General features: G+C 38.6%; 1 protein-coding gene across 1 annotated transcript in view; it reads left to right on the top strand.

Moving 5' to 3' along the window:
* Positions 1-27745, top strand: part of snx29 (sorting nexin 29) — a 495640-nt gene that overhangs the window by 38412 nt on the left and 429483 nt on the right. Inside the window, exons 5-7 of the mRNA XM_043711094.1 lie at positions 13416-13596; positions 15636-15706; positions 23785-24033. Coding sequence (XP_043567029.1) covers positions 13416-13596; positions 15636-15706; positions 23785-24033 — 501 coding nt within the window. The remainder of the gene's footprint in view (positions 1-13415; positions 13597-15635; positions 15707-23784; positions 24034-27745) is intronic.

The following is a 27745-nucleotide window of genomic DNA, read 5'->3' as shown; positions in this document are numbered from 1 at the left end:
GTGTCTGCCTGGGTTTCCTCCGGGTGCTCCGGTTTCCTCCCACAGTCCAAAGATGTGCAGGTCAGGTGAATTGGCCATGCTAAATTGCCCGTAGTGTTAGGTAAAAGGGGTCAATGTAGGGGAATGGGTGGGTTGCGCTTCGGCGAGTCGGTGTGGACTTGTTGGGCCGAAGGGCCTGTTTCCACACTGTAAGTAATCTAATCTAAAAAAAAGTAATACAAATTTATTTCAATCCTGAATATTCCTAGACCTCTAGGATTGTCTGGGCTTGTTACTACTACATATCACACTGTAGGGGACATATTGGGCTTAATTTCCCCCAGTACCTTTGTGAATGGTTCTCTCTGTTCCCATTCAAGTAGCTATTCTCTGTCTGCTTTGGCCAGATCCTGACTCAGTTTAATAAAAAAAACTGAAAGAACTGTGGATGCTGTAAATCAGAAACAACAGTAGGAATTGCTGGAAAAGCTCAGCAGGTCTGGCAGTATCTGTGGAGAGAAATCAGAGTTAATGTTTCAGGTCAAATGACCCTTGTTCACAATCCCTCTGGTTTACAAAGATTAGAGTGTGGGAGGTGGGTCTGGGTGGATGCTGTTGTGGGCGGCATGGTGGCACAGTGGTTAGCACTGTTGCCTCACAGCGCTAGAGACCTGGGTTCAATTCCTGACTCGGGCGACTGACTGTGTGGAGTTTCCCTTGACAGAGAATCCAAAAACCAGGGGTCATAGATTCAAGCTAATGGCAGAAGGATTAGAGGGAATGCGAGGAAAGACTTTTTTTTACACAGAGGGTGGTGGATGTCTGGAATTAGCAAACTGAATGGTGGTTGAGGCAGAGACCTTAAGCTTATTCAAAAGTTCCCTGGATCTGCACCTTAGGTGCTGTTAACTATAGGACTGTGGATTGTGTGTGGGAAAATGAGATTAGAAAGAGCATCTGAGTGTCTTTGGGTTGGCATGGACAAGATGGGTCAAATGCCAGGCTATGACCATCACCAATAAAAGACAGTCTAACCACCACTCCTTGGCATTCAACCACATTACCATCAGTGATTCCCCTACTATCAACATCCTCGCGGTTAACATTGCCCAGAAACTGAACTGGACTCACCACATAAACACAGTGGCTGCAAGAGCAGGTCTGAAGTTAGGAATACTGCAGCGAGTAACCCACCTCCTGACTCCTCAAAGCCTGTTCACCATCTACAAGATACAAATCAGGAATGTGATGGAACACTCCCAACTTACCTGGATGAGTGCAGCCCTAACGACACTCAAGAAGCTTGACACCTGCCTGTCCACCTAACTTCTTATCATTGGCAAACTTCGGCAGAATGCCCCCAGTTCCTTCATCCAGATCATTAATATAAAAAGTGAACTGATGCAATGTTATTCATAACGTCAGAACATCTATGTTTTTTAGCCAATTAAGTTTTTTGAAGTTTTCAGTTTAGCCACTATTGAAGTGTAGTGAAATATGTAACCCAATTGAAGGTCAGCATGGTCTCACATGGAGCAGTGTAATCGTGACTTGGATGAAATGTTTTAGTCATGTGGGCAAGCCATTGTTTGACATTTCGCTCTAGTGAAAGGAAGTTATTCTTTGCATAGGTGAAGACAGTGCTCACTAATTCTTAGTTAAGCATTATGTCACAATTTCTCCATTTCACTGTTCATATGAGCCAGCATTTCCAGGAAGTTAAGTTGTGGGTTGCTGTGGGTTGTGCATTCATGTGTGTGCATGATTACTGTTTGCCTGACTACGTCAATGAAGAGCTGATTCAGGTTTTATGCACAGAGGTCGGAATATGTGAGAGTGCACATGAATGTGCGTGCTCTTAAAATGTGCATGTGTGTGAACACTATATATTGCATATTGCATAAAAAAAATGAAATGAACATCATATTAATTACATCATTATGTTAACATAAATCTTTTAGATCTGAAAATGATATGTTAAATTTGCCTGTGCAAGTCAATTAGACCATGCTTCCTTCTGTGCCTCATTTGTTCTTTGGCTTGAGAATGTGCATTTCCAGAAAGGGCTGTTTCTATTTTGGATTTCCAGCACCCTCAGTACTTTGATTTTATAAGGATTGTATATCTATTGGTGCCACAGTTGCATATATTCAACCAGTGCTGAGCACTTTGAAGAATGAGCTTGTTTGTTGGCAGTGATATTGTCTATCTTTTCATATTAATTCATGAAACTTTGGGTGGATTATTGACTTCCACAGAATCCTGTCATCCACTGTTCTGACCAGCTTCTTCTAATGGATAAAAACCTAAAGAACTGCAGAAGCTGGAAATCAGAAAAAAAAGCAGAAATTGCTGGAAAAGTTTGGCAGCATCTATGGAGAGAAATCAGGGTCCAGTGACCCTTCCTCTGTACTCTAGCTTTCTCAGCATCGTCAGTCTGTTTGATTCCTTGAATTACGCAGGGCCATCAGATTGAAGCTTTGTGAGTTCTTCTCCTCTTCAAAATTGCACTGAGGTTTTCCAAAGTCTTTTACTTTGTACCCTCCATCGTGGACAGATTCTTGAAAGTGCTTTATGGTCTGAGAAAGATACACTTAATGTTTTAATGGGTATTTCAAAATAAAGTCTTGATTAAACCAGTATGTATAAAATGCTTTAATGCTATTCATCTGTCATTAATTTCTGGTGCATTGGTAGATACCTGTATCCTTGACCAGTCAGGTCCTTGCATCATTTTCCTTATCTCACTTTAAGCTGAACCCTATGACAGATTTTATAATACTTTTCCATCTCATCCCTCAATAAATTTCAGAGGTTTTGTTGGTCGTATTGATATGTTGTAATTTATTTGTTGTTTTCCTGTGGCTTCTTAATGATCTGTTCATAATGACAATCCAGTTTAAGTGGTCTATTTTCTTACTGGACTATTGTGTCAGAGAGTCGTACATTAAAATAATATTTTCTGTTCCATGCATTAATTAACTTTTTAATTTTAGCAAATCTCAGAAATGGGCAAAGTTAACTGAAGATCCTAACACAGCTTTGTAGTTTTTCCTTAACTATCTATCCAGATTTATAGGGAACTCATAGAATCCCAACAGTGTGGAAACATTCAGCCCAAAAAGTCCATACTGACCCTCCGAAGAGCATCCCACCCAGGCCCATTTCCCTATATTTCCCCTACTAAGGCATCTAAACTAAATATCCTTGAATACTATGGGCAATTTAGCATGGCCAGTTCTCCTAATCTGCAAATCTTTGGACAGTGGAAGGAAACTAGAGCACCCGGAGGAAAACCCACTCAGACACAGGGAGAATGTGCAAACTCCACACAGTCGCCCGAGGCTGGAATCTAATCTGGGTCTGTAATGCTATGAGGCAGCAGTATTAGCCACTGAGCTGCCGTGCCGCCCCATGAAAGAATCATAGAACCCCTACAGTGTGGAAACAGGCCATTTGGCCCAACAATCCACACCAATCCTCCGAAGAGTAACCCAGACCCATTCCTCTACCCTATTACATTATAATTACCCCTGACGAATGCAGGTAATCCGCACATCCTGAACACTATGGGAAATTTAGCATGACCAATTCACCTAACCTACACATCTTTGGATTTGAAGGGAAACTGGAGCACCTAGAGGAAACCCACGCAGACATGGGGAGAACATGCAAACTCCACACAGACAGTTGCCTGAGGCTGGAATTGAATCTGGGTCCCTGGTGCTGTGAGGCAGCAGTGCTAACCACTGAGCAACTGTGCTGAGGAACTCTTGATGAAAAGCTCCTTTTTTGGAGGGGCTGTACAAAGTTACCATAACTATAGAATTATCATTCGACTGATTAATTTCAAGAGAAATATAACCTTAAGAAGTTTCCAGTGAAATTAAATTTACAACACAGATCAGTTATTGTATCTCTTTTTCATATTGGTAATTTCTAAGAGTTGCTACATACACACTAATGGTATGGTATTCTAGCGAAAGCATGTTCAAAAGGGACTAATTTCCTTTACTGCCGTCCTAAGTGTTTCCTGCATTCCTTCTCTTTGGGACCAGTAGAATATATATTGAAAAGCAATTTGCATACAAAGATTTTCTTTTTAATTCATTCGTGTGATTTTCGGTCAGCATTTACTGCCCATCTCTAATTGTCCGGACAGCAGTTAAGAATCAACCACATTGCTGTGGGTCTGAAATTATCAGTAAGCCAGACCAGGTAAGGACAGCGGTTTACTTCCCTAAAGGACAGTGAATCAGATAGGTTTTTTTGACAATCCACAACGGTTTCATGGTCATCGTTAAGACTGTTTGTTCTAGAACAAAAATCAGTACAACACAGGAGCAGGCCCTTCGGCCCTCCAAGGCTGCACTGACACATTTTGCCCTTCCATATTAAAACTGTCTTCCCTGACAGGATTCGTATCTCTCTGTTCCTTTCTTATTCATTAATTTGTCAAGGTGCTTCTTGAATGCTGTTATCGTGCTTGCTTCCACCATCTTCTCTGGTAGCGGGTTCCGGGCACTCACCACCCTTTGTGTGAAAAATGTGCCTTGCACATCTCTTTTACACTTCCACCCCCGTACCTTAAACCTGTCACCCTAGTAATTCACCCCTCAATCCTGGGAAAAGCTGCATACTTTCCACTCTATCTGTGCCATTCGCAATCTCATGAAGATCTATTAGGTCCTCCTTCAACTACCTGCATTCCAGTGCAAATAGCTTAGTCGATCTCACCTTTCTTCATTGCTAAATTCCCTGTAACAGGTAACATCCTGGTAAACCTTTTCTGTACCCTCTCCAAAACATCCACGTCCTTCTGGTAGCATGGTGACCAGACTGTATACAAAATTAGAACTGTGGCCTAACTAAAGTTCTATAAAGCTGCAGCATGATGTTTCTATTTTTATACTCAGTGCCCCCTTCCAATGAAGGCAAACATGGCATTGGCCTTTTTTTTTAACTACCTTACTTACCTGCACTGTCACCTTCAGTGATCTGTGGACCTGCATACTCAGATCTCTCTGCTGTTACGACACAGGGTAAACCTCTGCTAACTTAAACCAGCATCACAGAAGAGATTCACCCTGTGCTGTAATCTGTTAAAATTTGAGAGGTAAAGAACTATCCCAGAAGTCACTATTTAAAGTAAAAACTAACAACTTATTTGTTATGTCCAACAGAGAATATTAAAACCAACAACTATTTACAACTACATTCTCTTAAACCTATCTTTTAACTCCCACTCTACAATATTAGTCTGATAAAAAATCCTGATTTAGATTTTTAAAAAATTTAGCTTTCAAAACCAGTCACCTGTCCATGCTTTTCTTTGTATCCTCCTCTGCAGATTTTCCTCTGTTATCGTTTTGATGTTCTGCTGTGCAAACTTTGTATAGACAGGACCCTTTCAGAGACCTGTTCTGTTGGCAGTCTATACTTGATGGCATGGCAGTTCTCTGCTTAACTATTCAAAATGTCCAGTTTTATACCCCATAAATTGGATCATTTCATTGGTTATCAAAATAGTAAATTTCAATTTGATTGGATTCTGGTATCTTGGGGCATAATTCAAACTGATTGGCCAAATTTGAATTAATGTTTTTTTTTGTTTCATGGCAACCCAGATGCTGCTAGCTGTTTCTACCAAGAGTTATATTGTTGCCTTGATCTGGACTCTCTGTGCTTGTCCTTGCTAGCTTTTCAACTCTCTTAAAGGTACAGTACCTCTACACCTTCATAACACTGCATATCAATATTCGAAAGGAATTCTGCCATTCACTGTATAATTTCCACCTGTACTTGACCTTTCAAAATGCATCACCTCACATTTTTCTGGATTAAACTCCATTTGCCATTTTTCTGCCCATGCCTCCAACTAATCGATATCCTGCAGTATCTTCTGACAATCCTCCACATTATCCACAACTCCTCCAAATTTTGTATTGTCTGCAAACTTTCTGATTAGACCATCTATGTTTTCCTCTAAATCATTTATGTAGATCATGAATAGCAGAGGTCCTAACATGATCCCTGTGCAATACCACTAGTTTCCTATGGACTAGGCCAGATCCCCTCAAAATATTTTAAGAAGGTAGCCTCGGCCCTCACTTCTCCTTATTTTAAAAGCAGATGTGAAGTGGATTTTCCTGGTGTGATGCAGCTGGTCAAACCACACTGAGCAAAACAGCATTTATTTAAACACGACAGTTGAAACATGAAAAAAAGAAAATGGAATTTAGAAGAGATTAACTGTTAGCAAACTCAACTGACCTGACATGGTACTTAACTAAGTAGCGGTTATAATTCCTGCACATCCCATAAACACACCCCTTGGAAAAAGGTAAATTCAAAAACGGGTTCTTATAGGCAGGGAGCGATTTCAGAGAGAAAAGTCAGCTAGGGATCATCTGCTGAAGCATGGAACTTTTTTGCATTGTAGCAGCTTCTGTGACTGCTACAACTTAACCAAATTAGAAAAGTCCTCAACTGGAAGAACTGGCCACTCCCCTGTCATCGTTAAAGTAGATATTTCCAGACATTTTGATACCTCTTTTATTACCTCACTTGAAAAAACTCCAAGGACAAAATAACCTTGTTAAAGTGACAGTATTGTCACAAGTTACAGCCTTTCATTCTGAAAAGCATCCTTACACCGCTACCATCTGTCTGCTTTGACTTGAGCTATTTCTGTATCCAGCTTGCCAGCTCACCTCTGATACCATATGATTTCACGTTTTGTACCAGTTTGCCTTGAGGGACCTTGTCAAAGGCTTTACTGAAGTTCATGTGGACAATATTAACTGTGTTTCCCTCATCAATCATCTTTGTCACCTCCTTAAAAAACTTGATCAAATTAGTGAGGCATGGCCTTCCCTGCACAAAACCATGCTGCTTATCGCTAATCAGATCATTTGCTTATAGATCTTGTCCCTGAGATTATTTTCCAATAATTTCCCTACCACTGACATGATGCTCACAGGTCTGTAACTTCCTGGATTATCCCTGTGATCCTTCTTAAACAATGGGACAACATTAGTTGTTCTCAGTCTTCTGGGACCTCACCTGTAGCCAAAGAGGATACAAAGATGTCTGTCAACGCTCCAGCGGTGTCTGTCAATGCTCCAGCAATTTGTTTTCTTGCATCCCTCGATATTCTGGGATAGATCCCATCAGGACCCAGGGATTTATCTAAATACTTTTTAAGACACATAGCACTTCTTCCTTTTCAATAGCAACTTGGCTTAGCAATTCGACACTCCCCTGAGATCATTCTCTGCCAATTTCTTCTCTTTGATGAATACAAAGTACTTGTTTAAGACCTCACCTACCTCTTTTGGTTCCATATATACATTCCCTCTTTTGTTCTTGAGTAGGCCAACCCTTTCCCTGGTTAGATTTTTATTGAATTCAAACTTCTTAATCTGCCATGGTGGGATTCAAACCCAAGTACCCAGAACATTATTTGAGTTTTGGGATTAATAGTCTAGAGATAATACCACTCTACCCTACGAGATTAGTAACGTTTAGCTTCACTAAATAAAATCTCACTATAACTTGCTTTGTGCTGTTAAGTAGTTACTTAGGTTATTTGAATTAGTAAAGTGCAGACAAATGCCTTGTACCAGGTATAAGGAAAAGTTAAAATTTCAGTTTACCGTTGACTGGAGAGGAAGTGCAAAATTAAAATTCGCCAATATGCCCAAATGTTAAGTTAACAACTTTTTGGGTATGAGATTTATGTTGCAAAGGGGTGAATGGCTCATTTCTTAAAACTACATTTTAGACAGAATTACGTTTCATTTTTTTCTTCTGAATTTCTGTGATTAGAACTCAGTATGTATTTTTTGGTAGTGTACATCTCTAATATCATTACTGTCTGCATCCTGACTGCTCTCAGTGAAATGATTCATTTTACCTAAGAACCACTTTCACTTCTGGCCAAGTAACCAGTTTCTATGGCAGTGGTTGAAGAAGGAATTTCCATTATTTCTATGGTTTATTTAACTTTATGTGAAAAGTTATGACATAAAGTCCATAATGTCACATGTCAATTGAAATTTTATGAGAATTGTTTTGTATTTAAAATAACTTTCCGATGATAAGTGTGGAAAAGTAAAATCTGCAAGAATAATAAAATTTCTGGATTATACATCACATTTCTGCTTTCAATATATGCACAGTTTTATGATCCTTGTAGAGACCAGTAACACTTAAAAAAGATTTGAAATTTCATTGATGCGAAAGAATAATCAGTAAAGATTTTGTGTTTTAAACATTTACTTTAACATATAATTAAAACAAAATGCTCAACATAAGTACAGCTTTTTTTTTAGACAGTTTATGCTTTACCTATGGAAAGTGACATTCCTGTTGTCTAGTTCTCCCCCAAAACATGGTTTGATAGTCCTTTAACAAAGCTAAATAATTGCTCCCAGTTTCCAATGAGTTTCCATATGTCTGTTTTGCCCAGTAGTAGCAGAGTGACTGAGAAAAACACCTGTAGACAGTTTGTTGTGTCTCCCTTAAATCCACCATCGGCCCAAAAGCCTGTTCGGATGACTTTTCTTCCCTCTGGTACAGCTGAAAATGATTGGGCCTAGAACACTGCCCAGAGGTACTCCTGCAACACCATGCTGCTGCTGAGATAATTGACCTTCAACAGCCACGACCATCTCCCTTTGAACAAATTTTCTGGAATCTTTAAATGGCTGAAAACTGTCTCCCATCTGTGTTTGGCTGTTGTAGCTTGCGAAGGCAAGCAGCCTTTTCTCTCTGATCATGTAGAATATCTGCGATGATATTATTGATGTACTGGATGTAGGTTTGCTCGCTGAGCTGAGAGGTTCATTTCCAGACGTTTCATCACCCTACTAGGTAACATCTTCAGTGGGCCTTAGGTGACGCAGTGTACATGATTCCTGCTTTCTATTTATATGTTTGGATTTTTTATTGATATGTCAGGAAGTATGTAACCTGTGGTCAAAAATAGCTTCTTCTGCCCTCTTTTCTCATGACACATCAACCATGCAGTTAATCTAGGTAGAAATGCTGATTAGCAATTTTTGATCACAATTTGTTTAGAAGTGACTGGACAGCTTGCAGTGTTATTGTTCACAACTTGCTAACAACGTCTTCCTGGGCTGCTGGATGTCACAAATTTTAGTTGTGGTAAACTTAGAGACTGTCTCCTTGCATCATCTTCGAATTAAAATAATATGAAACTTCCAATAATACCTAACATTTAAGCTATGCATGCTTTTGTCAGGTAGACTGTAGAATAGTTCATATGACTGTCTTCATTCACTCAAAATTTAAAGCCATGACCCCAAATTATAATAATCTCATAAATGTCATGATTGTTCAAAAGTTGGCTTATATTTCTGCGAGATATTTCTGTTCCATAATTGGCACATGAAAGTTGCAGTTCTTTGTGCAGTGTAGTTTTCAAATGAGCAAGAACTTCTTTTTGATTAGTTGTGCCTGGATTCTTAAAGTCTTTAAATGTTACTGATTCAAGGAGAATTAAATTGCAGTGACACTATTTCCTCCTTTTTCTGCGTTAGTTAGTGCCTCCAGTTTATAGCGTAGAAATTCTTTAGTTTTTTGAGATTCTCTGAAAATATTGATTGATTACCCTGTGCTCAAAAGAATGTCCATTTACAGTGATGAAAGTGAAGTGGACTATTTAGAGCAATTTGGGGTAGGCAACGAATGATTGCCTTGTCGATTTTTAAGAAAGTTTTGAGGGTGCTGCAAATTGATTCAGTTTGCATCTTTACGTATTTAGTTTTAAAGACATTGCATCATTGGCAATAAATTCTCAGCTTACATAGTACAGGTTCGAAGTAAGGAAGTTTAAACCAAAAAAAAGAACTGAAATTAGTTAGGATGCATGTTTTGGGTTGGAATGAGGGTAAATTTTATATTTATACATGCAATGAATGCAGGAATGAAAATTGGTGAGTCGCTGGGTGAGCGTTTGTTCAGCCATGAGTAACCTGCCTTTAACAAATGAAAAGAAATGGTGGTAAGTACGGTATGATGTGACTGGAATCAGTGCTAGCATTTAACTCATTTCTTGAATTGGCAATTGTGCATCTGGCATATATTTGTCATTTTGGATCTGAAACTGTTAGACTACAGGGTTTGTCTTGACATGTCAGGCAAAAAAAAAGTGGCAGTTTGCTGAAATGAAGTCTTACCTACTAAATTAGAAATGAGGAACTTGCATTCAGAGAGTGTACATCATCACGAGGGAATATTGAAAGTTTCACAACCAGTGGTGACTCTGTGGTTAGCACTGCTGCCCCACAATGCCAGAGACCAGGGTTCAATTCCATCCTTGGGCAACTGTCTGTGTGGAGCTTGCACAGTCTCCCCAGATCTGTATGTGTTTCATCTGGGTGTTCCAGTTTCTCCCCCCCAGTCCAAAGATGTGCGTATTAGGATGGATTGCCCATGCTAAATTGCCCATAGTGTCCAGGGATTGGCCCTCAGGAAGTGCAGGGTTACAGGATTAGGGTGAGGGATGGGATGCTCTTTGGAGGGTTAGTTTGGACTTGATGGGCCGAATGGCCTGCTTCCACACTGTAGGGATTCTATGAACAAGTTCTGTTATTGCATTACTGAAAAAATAAAGTAAATGTTAGCAAATATAAAGCAAATTTATTTAGGAGATAACCATCTAATGAAAAAAAAATTAGGATAATGCAGAGTACTAATTGTTCTGTTTATTCTGAAAGCTAATATTGGTGAAGAAACAGTTAGTATCAAACCAAAGAATGACTCCAAAGGTTCTTCAGCCAGTGCTTATGTATTAATTTTCTTTATCATTACATATTGCTAGAAATAATGCAATATGACAGCACAAATTTGAGAAGAACTACCAAATGAAACAATGAAGTTGGCTAATTTCAATGAGGCTTGCATGATTATTCTACCAAATAGGCCCTCCTTTCATTCTGGAACCTCATCATACATTGCAGATCTCACCCGTGTACTGAAATTTCCATGCATGAGAACAGGAGAAAGTGAGGACTGCAGATGCTGGAGATCGGAGCTGAAAAATGTGTTGCTGGAAAAGCGTAGCAGGCCAGGCAGCATCCAAGGAGCAGGAGAATTGACATTTCGGGCATAAGCCCTTCTTCAGGAATGAGGAAGCAGGCTAAGATAAAAGGCAGGGAGGAGGGATTTGGGGGAGGGGTGTTGGGAATGCGATAGGTGGAAGGAGGTTAAGGTGAGGGTGATAGGCCGGAGAGGGGGTGGGGGTGGAGAGGTCGGGGAGAAGATTGCAGGTCAAGAAGGTTCTTGACCTGCAATCTTCTTCCCGACCTCTCCAGCCTATCACCCTCACCTTAACCTCCTTCCATCTATCGCATTCCCAATGCCCCTCCCCCAAGTCCCTCCTCCCTGCCTTTTAGCCTGCTTGGCACACCTTCCTCATTCCTGAAGAAGGACTTATGCCTGAAACGTCGATTCTCCTGCTCCTTGGATGCTGCCTGACCTGCTGCGCTTTTCCAGCAACACATTTTTCATGCATGAGAACAGGTTTTTTTTATTTGTGGAGAAAGTAGCAGAGTTAACATTTCAAGTCCAATATGATTGTTCTTTGGGTTATGAAGAAACCATATTGGATTCAAAACTTCAGCTCTCTTTTCCTCTATCAGTAGATGTTGAGATTTTCCTGGAATTCCTTTATTCACTTTTATCTTCGTATTTGTGAATGAGAGAGACAAAGGGTAATGAATATACACTGGGTTTTCATACTTCATACTGTTTCTCTGGAATTACACGATAGAATCAGAAACTAATGAGTATTGGTGCGAAAAAGAAAATAATTTCCTTGTTCGAACTTTTCAGACAGTACATGCTATTTACTGAGATTGAACATTACTGATGTTGTGAATGGAGATGTTTTTGATGTTGCTAAGGAGGACTAATGTTTACTTTGAACTTGGTTAATAGCAGAGATTATTGGAAGCAGTCAGCCAGGTCTGGACCATGGCAAATTACCATCTGATTAGCCATTGATCATTGAAGACATGACAAGAAAAGACTTCTCTCTGGAAGTGGGTGGGAGATTGTTTTTTTCATTTTAACTAACTCTCAACAGAAGTTTCTAGGAACAATAAACAAGTGAATAAACTATCTCTGTTTTAAGATACCATAAACCGAACGTAGTCAGAGAGTTAAGCACTATCTTTTTTGAAATGGGTGACTAGGACTGAAGTTAACAAAAGAGAACAATATTACCTGCAGCTAATGAAAATTGTGCAAAGTATCAAAAAAAATGCTCTTACACGTATTACATTTAAAAACTGAGAGGCTGTTACTTTGAGCATTAGTGTATATTAAGAATGCCTTTACCTTCAGGCAGAGACTTTGTTACCTTGTGGTCAAGACATATTAGAGTTACGCTGAATCCAAACCATTGTAAGCATCAACATTCATACTTTGAGTCTAGATTATCATTCAAATTGTCATGTGCGATCTAATTTTATGAATATTGTGTTTGAAAGATATTAAAATTTTGAATGTAGAATGTTACAAAATGTTGCACTTTGACAAATGTGCAAAAGTGCTTTGGAGTATCCTAAGAGTGTAAAAAACAGTGCTTGTATAAAAGCAATTTGTCTTCTTTTAACTAAAGTAAGAATTGCTGGAAAATCTCAGCCGGTCTGGCAGCATCTGTGGAAAGAAATCAGAGTTAATGTTTTGGGTCCAGTGACCCTTCCTCAGAACTTTTCTGAAGAAGGGTCACTGGACCCAAAACATTAACTCTGATTTCTCTTCACAGATGCTGCTAGACTGGCTAAGATTTTCGAGCAATTTCAGTTTTTGTTTCAGATTTCCAGAATCTGTAGTTGTTTCAGTCTTTTGTCTTTTTCTTTTAATACATTTTACATTTTATCGTATAATGTTCTTGCCAACAACAGCATTGTTCTTTCTACAAAACAATAAGAATGTGAAGTAATGTACCTTACTGTATGTTTTGTGGCTTCAGATTCACTACTTGGTTGAAACAAGGTAAGTTGAGCCATATTTTCAAAGTTTGAAAAGGGCAGAGAAATTGAAATCTCAAATTCCAGTGGAAAGTCACACAAGCTTACATCAGGACAAAGTCCACAGAAGTCTGGGAACCTGCCTGCTCTCTCTGATGCTGCTGTAGATATAACATTCTAGGCTTTGAGGTAGTTAAATGTGGTAGGTGTGCATTCAGGGCATCAGCATCCTTCTTGGAACTAGTTTGTGCAGGAGGTGGCTGTTATGGATCAAGACAAGGTGCATCATTTGTTCTTAGTGAAACTCTTTTAATATTGCATGGTATACTGAAAGAAAAAAGTCAATCACCATGCATCATAGTAAGCAGGGTTAATTTTTCATGTTTTATTTATCTCAGAGTATTTTAAAAATAAACCTACTTTTCTTTTTAGACCCTGTGTTTTGGTATTATGTGAAAGAACATCTGAATAAACATGAATTGCAACGATACTACTCTTTAAAGAATATTACTACAGATATTGGACGTGGCAGAGCCTGGCTTCGATCTGCACTCAATGAGCATTCACTTGAACGTTATATGCATATGCTTCTTGGTGATGCAAATCTTTTAAGGTAACAAATGGTTGAAAAATTGTTGCTTTTAACTTGTGTAGCCTCTGAAATTTGATATCCTTTCTAGTGTCTGTTAGCTGTTATGATATCGTCGTCCCATTTCCTCCCTCAGTCGAAGCAAAATGTTCAGCGTCACAGTGTAGTTTTACCTTCTTCATCTTTATTCTGGGCCCTGGAGGGAGAGGGAACAATTGCCAGTGTGTGCAGGGACATGAATTCTCGGTCTTCTCTCTCGAACAGCAGTTTCTTAATGAATTAACTAGTCATTTTACAGGGAAGAGCATCCAGATAAGACCACATACATATTGATTGGGTGACCGTTACAATCAACGAATGGCAATAGTAAAGATTAAGCCATCTGCTGTTACACAATGAATGTTTTTAACCTTAATTGGTTTCAAATAATGAATACTTTTCACCTTGTTAAACTGACCTTACGTACTGAATGCTTCCAATATTGTTAAATGGTTCGACATAATTTTCCATTTTTTAACCTATTACCCTTGCCTCCTGCACCCCATTGTTAACTGCAAGTTCTTATCTGTTCTAAGTCATGCTCAACTGAACCTCTTAATTCACAAAACTCAAAACTTAACTAGCTCCCTACCTGCTCCTACCCGAAACACATTCTCAATGGGTTGTTACATTATTCTGGCAATAGTGCTGAAAAACTGTGCTCCAGAAATAGCTGCGCCCTTAGTCAAGATGTTCCAGTGCAGCTAGACCATCTGACAACTACCCACCAATGTGGAAAATTGCCCAGGTATGTCCTCCGCATAAAAAGCCAGACAAATCCAACCCAGTCTGTTTATTTTGCTTCATCAATATGGATTGGAGGAGGCTGCATCTTAGGGTTGATGACTTGGCGCTCGCTCATTTCACGCTCACTTGGATGCTCACAGCATTCATGCCTTGCTTTACAATTCCAATTACCGCAATAAGACAACCAGGCAACTTGCCTTGCTGGCAGCAGTCCTCTGTCAAGGCAACATATTGTTCTGGGAATGGTGCATGGTAAGATGAGAACAGAATTAGATGACGGGGTCCAAATGGAATGAAGGGCTTATGCCCGAAACATCGATTGTCCTGCTCCTCAGGTGCTGCCTGACCTGCTGTGCTTTTCCAGCACCACACTCTTGACTCTGATCTCCAGCATCTGCAGTCCTCACTTTCTCCAAATGGGATGGGGTGGCAGTTGATCAAGGAAGTTTGGTAAAATACAGCAAGAAATTTCACAAGGCCTCATGACGAAAAGGTTTCCAGAAAAAGTTGATGCAACTGTCATTTAACTAAAAAAGTACAATATTCAGTCCATTCTATCTGTGTTCCAATTTGAAGTTGCATGAGGTCTTTTAAAATAATTTTGTGCTTGTTTGATTGTGTAGATAGACAGTTTCCAATCTTTGTAAATTTACCTTTTAAAGAAAGTCAGTTTACAAAGTGGGTTCAGCATTTGGCTTTGTGCTACCTGTCTTCAGCCATCCTCATTGCTCCTCACTTGTTGGAAAATGTAACTCCAGTTGTGCTTAGCCAGACAGACAAGTATTGAAACTTGTATTTGGGAAACTATGGATATTTGAATTAAAGTTTGTTCATAAAAATACTACTTCGGATTGTTGCAATTCTGTTAATATGTATTTTTGTTAAGTTGCTTGAAATCACTGACTCTGCTATTGGGAATTATTTTTGAAGATATATTTTTGTCTCTTAACTATTTGTTTCCATGGTATTAATTATCTTATACATGTATAATGTGTAGCTATGTCAAAGCTGTTTCTTGTAAAATGTTGCAAAGTTATTATTTTACCGTCCGTAATCAGGTGTTTGAAGTGTCATGTTGGCTCTCGTGGGTGATGTGTTTTGGTTTGTTTATCAGAAGAATACCTGATTCTGATTGAACGGCTGTGGAACTTAAAACCTATTTCGTATAAGTATTGCATGGCACTGAAAGCAGATTATGATTTAAAATTCCACTTTATTGCGATGTTTTGTATCTTATGAACATAGGAATAATTTTTTGTGAATCATGTAATTTTTAGTATCTTCTATGAAGACTGGTCCTTTATGAGAGAGGAAGAGCGTGCTAGCATGCTACCTACGATGGCAGCAGGTAAGATATGCTATCCGTACCTGTTTTCTAGTGGCTGTGCCTATAATATTTTTGTGCCTATGATATTCACAAACAAAAGTAAATTTGTTTTGCAAGTTGTATACCTGGAGCTTCAACACATTATGCAAGTATTAGGCTGTATTGGGAGCTACAGAATGGTGTATGAAGACTTTATTTTCGGTGCAGTGAGCTTTGAGCACTCCCCAGAATTCAACAGATAAGAGTATTCACACATGCATTTGTTTCTTGATGTTCAGATTGCATGCAGGACTTCTTTTTAATTACTTGTCTTAGCAATTTTGGTAGCATGGCAGTCTGAAGGCTTATTGTGACAGACTGAGGAATACTTCATATGTTTGAATTTGGGCTATGAAATAATGTTGTATTTATAATGTTTAACTTGTAAAATTTAGGCTATAAAAATAACTGTTAATTTACATCCCCTGTAATTTATAAGAATAAGTGTAAAACACTGATGGACCATCACATTAAAGATTTAGCTCAGTGAATTGAGATCTATATGTTGCCTATTTTACCCTTCCTTCTGACTCTCCTTAATGGGTATTTCTCAAGTTGTAGCCATGTTTTACTTGGTACTAGTTCAGATATCTTTCTGATTTGATTTAGATCTAACCTCTTTCACAAGTCAGTGAAGAAGTTGTTGGTTACCGACAGTACCTTCCATGCTTTTGAGAGCATAACATCAATCCTTGTATCATCTCTCCAAAATATTATCTTGTCATATCACTGCTGGAACATTGGACTCTTGTAGAATGAGCAAAATTTTTATTAAATGTTTTGTTAAAGTTGGATTTCCTAATATTGCTATGTTCTGGGATGTGTGATCACTTGACTCGTATGATTAGAGAAAGTTAAATTAACCTAATCTTATCAGCTGTATTGTTGTAATGATACAGTTGATATCAATATCTTTGTTCTAGGGTGGAAGAATAAATAAGCCAATGCTGTCATATCTATTTTGTTTACCAATGATCTCTAATGTGTTTCCATCTGAAACCATCTTGAATCACAGGGAGCGCTAGAGAGATGGCATCAAACACTAAAGACCATGTTGAGGGCTTATGGTCATGATTGGGATAAGGGAGTTCCATTTGTACTTGTTGCGATGAGAGATGCACTGATTAGAGATGCACATGACCAAATTCAGTCCATTTGAGTTGATGTTTGGGCATGAAGTAGAAGGGCCATTAAAATTGAATAAGGAGAAATTAACAAGTCAGAATTCAGAGACCACGCATTTGGACTATGTGTCAAATTTTAGAGAACGATTAAATAGACCTTGAGAGCTGGCTAGACAGCATTTAAAAGTATCACAGCATATAGTGAAATAGGAAACAGATACGAAAGCACAAATTTGCAATTTTGCAATTGTGGATAAGGTATTAGTGATACTTCCAATAACAGGTAGGCCTTTAAAAGCAAAGTTTAGTGGACCTTATCAAATCGAGAGGAAATTGAGTGAGGTGAACCACTTGATAAGGACTCCAGACAGGAAGAAATCTCAGAGTGTGTCATGTGAATATGCTAAAAGGTATTTTTATAGGGAAGGAAAGCAAGAAGAGAAGGTGTTAATGATTACAGCACAAAATGAAGAACCAAGTTCAGAGGATTCTGAATTGGACATTCCTCAAATCAAATTGGACAATGAGGAAGTTGTCAAAAATTGGGATAAATTATTGAGTTACCTTCCACAAGAAAATCGAAATGACCTGAAGGAGTTATTACTATCACATGGAGAGATATGCTGAAATAAACTGGGAAGTACTCACCTAATTGTGCATGATGTTGAGTTAGGAGATGCAGTGCTGATTAAGCCACATCCTTATAGGCATAACACTCTAAATTTGGCACAGGTTCAGAAAGAGATAGAGCGCATGCCCCAAGTTGGCATAATCAAAGTGAGCTACATTGTCTGGAGCTCATCCATAGTCATGGTGCCAAAACCAGATGGTACCCAACCGTTATATGTGGACTATCACAAAGTTAACGCTGTTACAAAGACTGATGCATATCCAATTCCACGGTTGGAGGACTGTGTCAAAAAAGTGGGCCAAGTAATTATACATTTCTAATTTGGACTTGCTCAGAGGCTATTGGCAAGTACCTCTGTCAGAGAGAGCAAAGGCAATTTTAGCTTTCGTAATGCCAAATGGACTATATCAGTTCAAAGTCATGCCATTTGGTATGAAAAATGCTCTAGCCACATTTCAGAGACTGACTAATAAGATCATTGCCGGATTACCCAACTGTGTTGTTTACATCGATGACCTGGTGGTTTTTAGTTACTCATTGAAGGAACGCTTGCAGCATTTATTGGTCTTGTTTGATTGACTTCAGAAAGCAGGCTTGGTGGTAAACCTAGCTAAAAGTGAATTTGCAAAAGCTCGAGTCACATTCCTGGACCATGTTATTGGACATGGACAAATGGCTCTACAGGATGCGAAAACGAAAGTAATTGGGGAATTTCCCACACCAACAAAATAAGCAGCACTATGGGTCCTGGGATTGAGTGGATTTTACCGAAAGTTTGTGCCAAGCATTAGCAGCCAAACTGCTGCACTCACTGAATTGTTAAAAAAGGGCAAGAGGTTTCAGTGGACAGCGGATTGTCAAAAGGCAGTGTTAACCACTGCGCCAGTATTAGCCACACCGGATTACACAAAGCTTTTCTAGGTGGCTATCGATGCCAGTGATGTGAGTGTCGGTGCAGTGCTTCTGCTGGAAGATGATGAAGGGATGGAATGACCCATGAGGTATTTTTCCAGGAAGTTGAACATTCATCAACAGAAATATTCAACATTGGAGAAAGAGACTTAAGCTTGGTGTTGACATTACAACATTTCAGTGTTTATATTACCAGAAAAGTATCTGAGACAATTGTAACCCATTGGAATTTGTGGAAATATTTAAGGACAAAAATGCCTGCCTGTTTAGCTGGAGCTTGTTGAAGTCACTCAGTTTGACAATTGTGCATGCGGCAGGTCGCGGAAACGTGGTTGCTGATGCGTTATCGAGGCTCGAATGAGAAACAGAGGCGTTTGGTGGCGGGTGTGCCATGGCCTGAATTTCCATATGGTTATGCCTGTTGGCATGTGTATGTGATTTGGAGATGCCAGTGTTGGACTGGGGTGTACAAAGTTAAAAATCACACAACACCAGGTTATAGTCCAACAGCTTTAATTGGAAGCACACTAGCTTTTGGAGCGACGCTCCTTCAGGTGATTGTGGAGGGCTCGATCGTAACACAGAATTTTTGGCAAAAATTTGCAGTGTGATGTAACTGAAATTATACATTGAAAAATTGATTGTCTGTTAAGCCTTTCATCTGTTAGAATACAATGATAGTTTCACTTCTTTCATGTGTAAATCACAAAACCCTTTTTTTTAAAGTTGCATTCTCGGGTTAGCTGTTAACAATGGCATGTGTATAGTTAGTGTAGTGTACGCTTGTGTTCAGACTATGAACCAGGTTTTTGAAGGGTTTTAAAAGCCATCTTTTGATTTTGATGGTTCTTTTTTTAAGGGGTGGGAGGGTCACAAAGCTCATCCCTTTTTTCAAAAAGCTGTTCCTTTTCTGAAGGAGACTGTGTCCTTGGTTTTTCTCAGAGGGGTTGTAAACAGCTCCTGGCTCCAAGGTAACTAGTTTGGCACAGAGATGAGAAAGGGTATTGAGAGGCCTTTTGTTTATATGTTAACAGGTGAGACTTCAGGCTAAAGTCGTCATGTTTCAAAAGTGACGTATATAATGAAGGGGGAGTGGTCAACTCTCTCGCTGAGCAGTTCAGTCCAGAATTAGTTAGGAGTTCAGCTGTTTGGAAACAGGCTCTCTCTCTCTCTTTCTCTCTCTGTCTCCTTCTGGCTTTCTACTTTCAACCTGTAAGCATTTGTTCCATTTTTACTTTTTTTTTAAGGAGGTTTGCTTTTTGGGACTGTTGTGTATATTCAGAACAGCATATTTAAGTCTTGGCTTTCTACTTTCAACCTGTAAGCATTTGTTCCATTTTTACTTTTTTTTTAAAGGAGGTTTGCTTTTTGGGACTGTTGTGTATATTCAGAACAGCATATTTAAGTCTGGTTTGGATGGACTGAGTTCCGTAGTGGTTCTTTATTCTGTTCTTTGTGTTCAATTGTGCAGTTTTGTGAATAAATTTCTGTCTGTTTTAAAACCTGGTAGTCAACCTAGCTAACATGTTTTGGGTAATTTTCACTGTCCACTTACCGAAACAAATTGCAAAGTTATGGTCTGGGTTGCTTCAGAATGTTTTGAGTGGTCAGGTCTAGTCCATAACACAATGCACTGTGACCAAATGATCTCTGTGTCCTTAGGAAGAATCAAATGAGAGTCTTTAAAAATTGTTTCTGCAGTACCTATGCAACATCGTGTTCCTTTATTGATCATCTTCCAGGCTTCTTCATGAACAATTAATTCATGTTTGAGGTTGAACCAAAGCAGTTGGTTGTGCTTTGAGTCCAAGTCGTCATTGTTCCAGTAGGGAAAATCTGGCAAAAGAATATATCCTCCTGTATTGAATTTTTAAAAATGTACACCAAAAGTTGGGGCTAAGCCTACTATATTATGACTGCTGAACTAATTTGGTTGCTATTGATATGTCACAGCAAGTGAGTCAAGATATCATTGCTGTTAATTCGACATGACACTACTGTTTGATACTGGCATGAATGTTTGTGCCTTCTTCCCATGATATAGCTGCAGGTAGAATGAGTTCCTCTGCTACAGTGTAAATTTTCCACCCTATTATTGTTATTTGTGCCTGGGTTCTGCTGACAAATCCAGCATTTATTTATCATTCTTAATTATTCTTGATCTGAGTGGCTTTCTGGGTCCTTTCACAAGGCAGTTAAGAGTCACCCATATTGTGTGTCTGGAACCACATGTACGAACAACAGATTTCCTTCCCTGATAGACTTTATTGAACTCGATGGTTTCTATGACATTTGTAATATGGTCTCTATTAGACAAGCATTTTAACTCCAAATTTTTATTGAATTCAAATTTTGCCATCTGTTTTAGTGAGATTCAAAACTCTCTCCAGACCATTGGCCAAGGTTGCCAGCCATGCCAACACCTTAACAACTCTAATTCACTAAGAATGCACTTTCAAAGACCTGAATATTGTCAATTGGCAGCAGCACAGGCTAAAATTATTATGTTCATTTGTACAGTCAGTTCTTGATTAACGATTGTTGTGTTCTTGTGCAACCCTCTATTAGAGAAGAATTATATTTTAGAAACAGCATTTAAAGTGCCAGCGATGTAATCACATTACAGCAAAACACGTTTTAAAAAGTTCTCATTTTAGAAAAGTTATCCTCAATTTGTTAACTGTGTTACAGTGAATTCGTGTCAACAAACGTGTGTTATAGATGAATGACCTGTATACTTGAAATGCATAAATTCTTGTGGAATTTCAAGGCTTCATCCAAAAGAACCTTTTATGATAATTGCTTAAAACAAAAATAATTAGCTAGTTTTTTTCCTATGTGCTTCCTCGTAATGTAATCATACAACAGTTGGGAGCCCTGGTTTCAGGAAAAGCCACCAGTGTACCTTGATTTGTGTTACAACCTGCTTTTTGTTGTGACTTTTTTTTAGAAGTCAAAAATTACATGCCACCGGATTATAATCCAACAGGTTTATTTGAAACGGCAAGCTTTCAGAGTCTCGCTCCTTCCTCCAAAAGCTTGTGGCTTTAAATATAAACCTGTTGGACTATAACCCGGTGTTGTATGATTTTTGATTTTTTCCATTCCAGTCCAACACCGACTCCTCCACTTCATGACTTTTTCTTAATGACAGGTGCTTGTGCATTATTTTAAGAAGGATAAGTTTTTAAAAAGATCTTTTATGGGATGTGGGCATTTATTGTCTGTTCTTAATTATCCTTCAGAAGGTGGTTGTGAGCTGCTTTCTTCAATGGCTTGGTGTCTTGTCTGTTTCAAGTCCACCCACAGTTCAATAGGAAGAGAATTACATGATTTTGGCCAGTGACAGTGAAGGAACAATGATACAGTTCCAAGACAGGATGCTATATGGTTTTCAGTGAAATTTGTGGATGGTGGTGAATCTATGCGAGTGCTGCTTTTGTCCTTCTGGGTTTTAGAAGTTAAGGGCTGTGAAGGTTCTGTGAAGGATTCCAGTTGAATAGTTGCAGAATGCCTTGTATATGGTTCACATTGTTGCCACTGTTTGATATTGGTGGTTGGACTGCTGATGAAGCAGCCTGCTTTGTCCTGGATAATGTAAAATTTCTTGTGTTCCACACTCATCTGGACAAATCACATGTATGTCAGCCTTTGTTACAAGATGTTTGGAACAGAAGAGTGAGGATGTCTTGTTGGAATTGTGTTGGATGATTAGTAAGGCACATTTTGAATACTGTATGCAGTTTTGATCCCCAAACCTAAGGTAGGATTTACTTTCCTCCAGTGAAGTTTCATTAGATTGTTTCTTTGGATGAAAGGTTGCCCCTATTAGGAGGGCTCACTGTCTGGAGTATAGGACAGTGAGAGTTGATCTCATTGAAAAATGCTAAATTCTGAGAGATGCCGAGAGGCTGTATTCCCTGTTTGAAGAGGATAGAATTGGCGTATCGTCTCAGGATAAAGGAGTGGTTATTTTGAACTAAGATGAGGGAATTTATTTTCCCTCTGAGCTTATGAATCTTTGGAATTATCCACTCCAGAGAGCTGTGAATGTTCAGCTTTTGCATATGTTCAAAGTTGAGATCAATAGCTTTTTGCACAAGGGAATTGAGATTTGAGAGGTGGTGGAAGAGGGGGTATTGTCATGAGCTAATTATCCAAGGACCTGGATGTGGAACCTCATGTGAACATGAGTTTAAACATCACTGTGCCAGGTAGTGAAATTTGAATCAATGAAAATCTGGAAATAAAACTTAGGCTACTAGTGACCATGTAACCATTGTTGATTGTTGTAAAAACCCATCTAGTCATTTATGCCCTTTAAGAAAGGAAATCTGTCATCCTTACTGGGTCTGCCCTGCATGTGATACCAAATCCATACTAATGTGAATAACTCTAAACTGACCTCTTAAATAGCCCTAGTAATCCCATCAATTCAAGTAGCAAGTAGGAATGGGTAATAAATGTGGCCTAGCCAGCGATGCCCACATTGCATGAATGACCATGTAAAAAAGGAATCAATTGGGAAAGGGTTATTGAATATGTAGATTAGCCATGATTTCATTAAATGGTGGATCAGGTTTGAAGATGCATATGGACAACTCCTATTTATTCTGCTCTTAGGAATGTGTTTGGTAAATTGGCAAAAGAGATTTAAATTTAATTTGTTCTTTAAATTATACATGCATTTAACTTTTAGTTTGAAACTATCATTAACATTTAATGTGTCTATTTCCTTTTGCAAGAACTGTACAATGAGTTGTTTCCTTTTTATTTAGCTTTAGCGTTATTTATAAAGCACATTATGCCAAAAAGTAGGAAATGTTCCAAACAATTGTACTTGGATATATGTGCTTCTGTTTTCTTGGCTCCAGCAAATGCAGAAAAAGATCCTTAGTTTTCTACCTATTGGTTGTTCAGAAATATATTTCAGTTCTCTTTTATCTTTTTGGCATTGATTTGTTACTATATGAAAGCTGGTAACAGTTTCAAGATTCACTTCTTTGATAGTCAATGATTGAAGGTATTTCATTTTGGGGGATGTACATCAATGTGGTTGTTATCACCTTAAATTTATTGTTATTTGCATTTCCAGGAGTTATTTGGGATTAGGGAGCATTTTTGAGCATTGACTTACAGAACAAACCATTTGTTCCCAAAGGTTGGTGATACTAAGCACTTGCCTCTTTTCAAGAGGATGGAAATGTTGGTCACTATGCTAACAAATATTTTATATTACTAAACATCAACTCTGATTTGTAAGTCACATCCTTAGACCTTAACCTGGAACTTATTGTGTCAATTTACACCAGAAGTATAGCTTTGTTTAAAAGGAATTAAGTGAATCCAGTCAAAAACTGTTTGTCATTTTAGTCTGTTAATTTTGTTTAAAGGATTAAACTCTATCCTCTTTGCAATCAACATTGACAATGAGGATTTGAATGGACCTAGCAAGCCTGTATCTGCGGTTGCGAACTTGTTAAAGGAATCAACTCAAAATGTCACATCCCTGTTAAAGGAATCCACACAGGGGGTCAGCACGCTCCTGAAAGAAATCACAACGGCTTCTGCAGTGCCCAGTTTCATGCGACCTGAGCCTGAATCTGACCGACTGCCAGTTCTGTCTAAAACTGTAACACAAGGTATGCTACTTTTTGAAACACAACATCGATAGTGTCCTTAAAAATTATAATTGTCAAGTTAAAAATAATTGATCACTCTGGTGTTTGTCTCCATGATGTATAAAAATTGGTTCATGCCTTTCCTTTGTCCTTTAGATCAATTCAAGTAACGTGGATACAAATTCTGATGATGTTACATTAAGGTTAACTGATAGTACAGATTTACGTTGTTCATGATCCAGGAATATGTGGAACAGGACAGATGGATTTGTTTGCTAAGTTTTCATGAGTTTGTTACACTACCTGTGTAATCATTTCTTTAAAATTTTTCTTTTGGAAGATATACTTGATATTTGAGAGTACAGATGTTCGGTCAGACCGCTACTGTAGATTGAGCTTTATTGTCTTCAGTAAAAAGCTATCTCTAGCTGTAATCCAGTCTGTAATATCACTTCGGCTTGAGGCTATTTGGATTTGTTTACCTCTGTATATGTTTTGTGCATGCCATATTTTTGGTATTTTTGATATAGGCTGCTTTGGCCAAAGAACCAAGAGAGTGGCTAAGGTGAGGCCTCAAATTTGAAAGAGTGAATAGGGATATCTGATTTTAAAATGATTGCATAACATACAAAGCTGTAAAAGTGGCCCCATGTGTTGTTGATTACCTCCTCCTAGTGGAATGAAGAATAATAATATTTCTACAAGTGAAGTCCTCCCAGATCATACAGCTGCTCTGTCATTAGGGATAGAGAGGACTCATGATGATTTAACTGGAGGGTTATCATGCCTTAGACAAGGGGAGAGAGTGAGAAGGAGAGTCCTTCATGGTAACTTCAGCTGGAGCAGGAATTGAACCCATGCTGTTGGCATCACTCTGCATCACAAATGAGCCATTTAGCCAACTGAGCTAACCAGTCCCTTTTAGTAGCACAGTAACAGTGCTTAGGTTTCAAATATTTTGAGAGCATTGTTATAAAACAAGTTAATATTTACATGAGAATGATAACTAATTGGAATGATAGCTGAGTGCATATGTTGCTAAACTAGCAGTCCAGTAATCTGGACCACTGATCAGAAGATAAATTCAAATCTCACCATGGTTCGAATAAAAAGCTAAGATCATTAACGGTGACTGTGAAACCTCTGGATTGTTAAATGATTCACTAGTGTACTTTTATGGAAAGATGTTTGCTGTTCTTAACTGATATGGTGTAATTGTGAAACAAGATCCACAGCAATGCTGTTAATTTTAATTACAGTCTGAAATTGTCCATGAATCACTCGAGTAAAGAAAATTTGGAATGAGTAATAAATACTAGCCTTGCCAGTAATCTCCACCTCCTGGGAATGAATAAAAAAAAGTCAGTGTACTGTTGAATAATTCTTGAAAGTAAAGTAATACTCCATTCATATTATGCTGCCTGCGAGTTAAGCAGTGAAAGGTTTGCATCATCATAGCAGTTTTCATATCCTTATGATAAAAATATTTCACACTGGTGAATTAAGGACATAGCTGCAGCATTTGGTGAAAAAAATTTACGAATGACTCTTCTTTGGACGACTTCAATGGCGAGTGATAAATGACACAGCTAATAATTCTCTTCTTTTTGAGTGGACTCCTGGATCTTCACTTCCAGCTGTAAAGATTGACAGGCTGCATACATGAAGTACCTTGTCCCTCAAAAAATTCTTGTAAATCTTGTCTGCACCCTCTCTAAACCTTCACATCCATTGTACCTTCTGTCAAATTTTCTTGTCCTTAAATTGACTTCACAATATCAAACTGCCTTGATAGGATTTAATTTGACCTTCAGACTTCTAGTCCAGCAACACAAGCACTGAACCCTACTGAGCAGTTACATATAAGTTAATGTGTGAGATATACATTGCTGTTTTAATCATGTTTCTGCAGGTTGACACTAATCAGGCAGAACTTTCTCAAATAATTGAGGTTGAAGTGTTGGATGGAAGAATGCAAAAATACACATTTTCCCACATTTTCCAGACACTATAGATGGGTAAGGATTTATTTTAAGGTTGATGAGAGGTACTGATGATTATGTTGAGCTTAGAGAGAAAGTAACAGATGCTTTGCTGCACCTCGATATTGTGGTTGGAAGCTGTGATGCAAGCTTGGACCATAGAAAATGATCACTCAGTCAGGTGCTAACCACTGGAATGTGGCAAGGGGAAGAATTCTCTGTATATGTTGCAACGAAGCTAACTCAAGCACAAAGTAAAAGGGCTGCATGGCAAATATAGGAAGGATAAAGTAGGGAAAAAAAAATTTGCTAATTTACAAAAACGCTTAAGGAATGTTGAAGGTTTCAGAGAAGCAGAACTGGAAGTTAAAGGTTTTGGAATTGAAACGACAGTCACTTGTACTCCAGGCAAGTTTGTAATCTGATAGTTTAACAAAAAAGAATAAAAACAGTTTGACAGCACAAATGTGGAGGTTATTTGGTTTAGTATTTCTCTGCTGACCAAAAAGGATTTATCCAGATTAATCCTGCCTTCCAGATCCTGTTTGAAAATCTATAGATTATGGCGTATCAAATGCATTTTAAAGGATGTTTTAAATGCAGTGAGGGTTTCTGCCTCTAATACTTTTTCAGGCATTTAGCACCACCTTCTGGATCGGAAAAAAAGCACTTCTGTTAATTCTGGCAGTTACTTAAATTTCTATGCCATTTGATTATTTACCTTTCTTCCTAATAATGAAAATAGGCCCTTTCTCTCACTGTGTCTAGGCTCCTAATAGTTTTGTACAAGTTGAGTAATTCTCCTATCAGCTGCCTTTGTTCCAAAGAAAAAAAACTGAGCCTATTCATTCTTGCCCCATTGCTATTATCATCTATCTCAGGCAACAGCCTCATGAAAATCCTCTGTATCCACATAATTCCTTTATTGTGATGTATGAAGTACTCCTGCTGTGGTATAACTAGTGTTTAATGCAGTTCTGGCATAACTTAGTTGCTCTTATACAGGTTACTTTTATACTGTATGCTTTAGTCAGTCATGGAAAGTATCCCATTTGCCGCCTTAAACCCCTTATCTGTCTGTCCTCTTATCATCAAGGAGCTGTGATCATGCAGACCAATGCTTCACTGTTCCTTCTACTATTTGTAACCCATCTCCAAATCTCATTCTAGATTGAATTCTATTTGCCACGATTCTTCTCATGTGCAGACCATTGATATGTTTCAGATCTGAACCAAATGTCCTAATTTTAAATAATCTGCGAACTACTTAAATATGTCTCTTATGTTACTTAAATAAATTTGACCTACTACAGCAGTCCATAGAAACTTTCAGTTTTATTTAGAGTCATGGAGATGTACAGCACAGAAACAGACCCTTCAGTCCAACTCGTTCATGCCGACCAGATATCCCAACCCAATCTAATTCCATCTGCTAGCACCTGGCTGGTATTGCTCTTAACCCTTCCTTTTCATATACCCATCCAGATGCCTTTTAAATGTTGCAATTGTACCAGCCTCCAACACTTCCGCTGGCAGCCCATTCCACACACACACCACCCTTTGCATGAAAAAGTTGCCCCTTAGGTCTCTTTTCTTTCTTTCCCCTCTCACCCTAAACCTATGTCCTCTAGTTTTGGACTCCCCCACCCCAGGGAAAAGACCTTGTCCATTTACCCTATCCATGGCCCTCATGATTTTATAAACCTCTATAAGGTCACCCCTCAGCCTCTGATGGTCCAGGGAAAACAGTC

The sequence above is a fragment of the Chiloscyllium plagiosum genome, chromosome 21 (assembly GCF_004010195.1).
Source record: "Chiloscyllium plagiosum isolate BGI_BamShark_2017 chromosome 21, ASM401019v2, whole genome shotgun sequence".
Lineage (NCBI taxonomy): Eukaryota > Metazoa > Chordata > Chondrichthyes > Orectolobiformes > Hemiscylliidae > Chiloscyllium > Chiloscyllium plagiosum.
The sequence above is the reverse complement of the archived record's forward strand: the minus strand, read 5'-3'. Positions and strand labels throughout refer to the sequence as shown.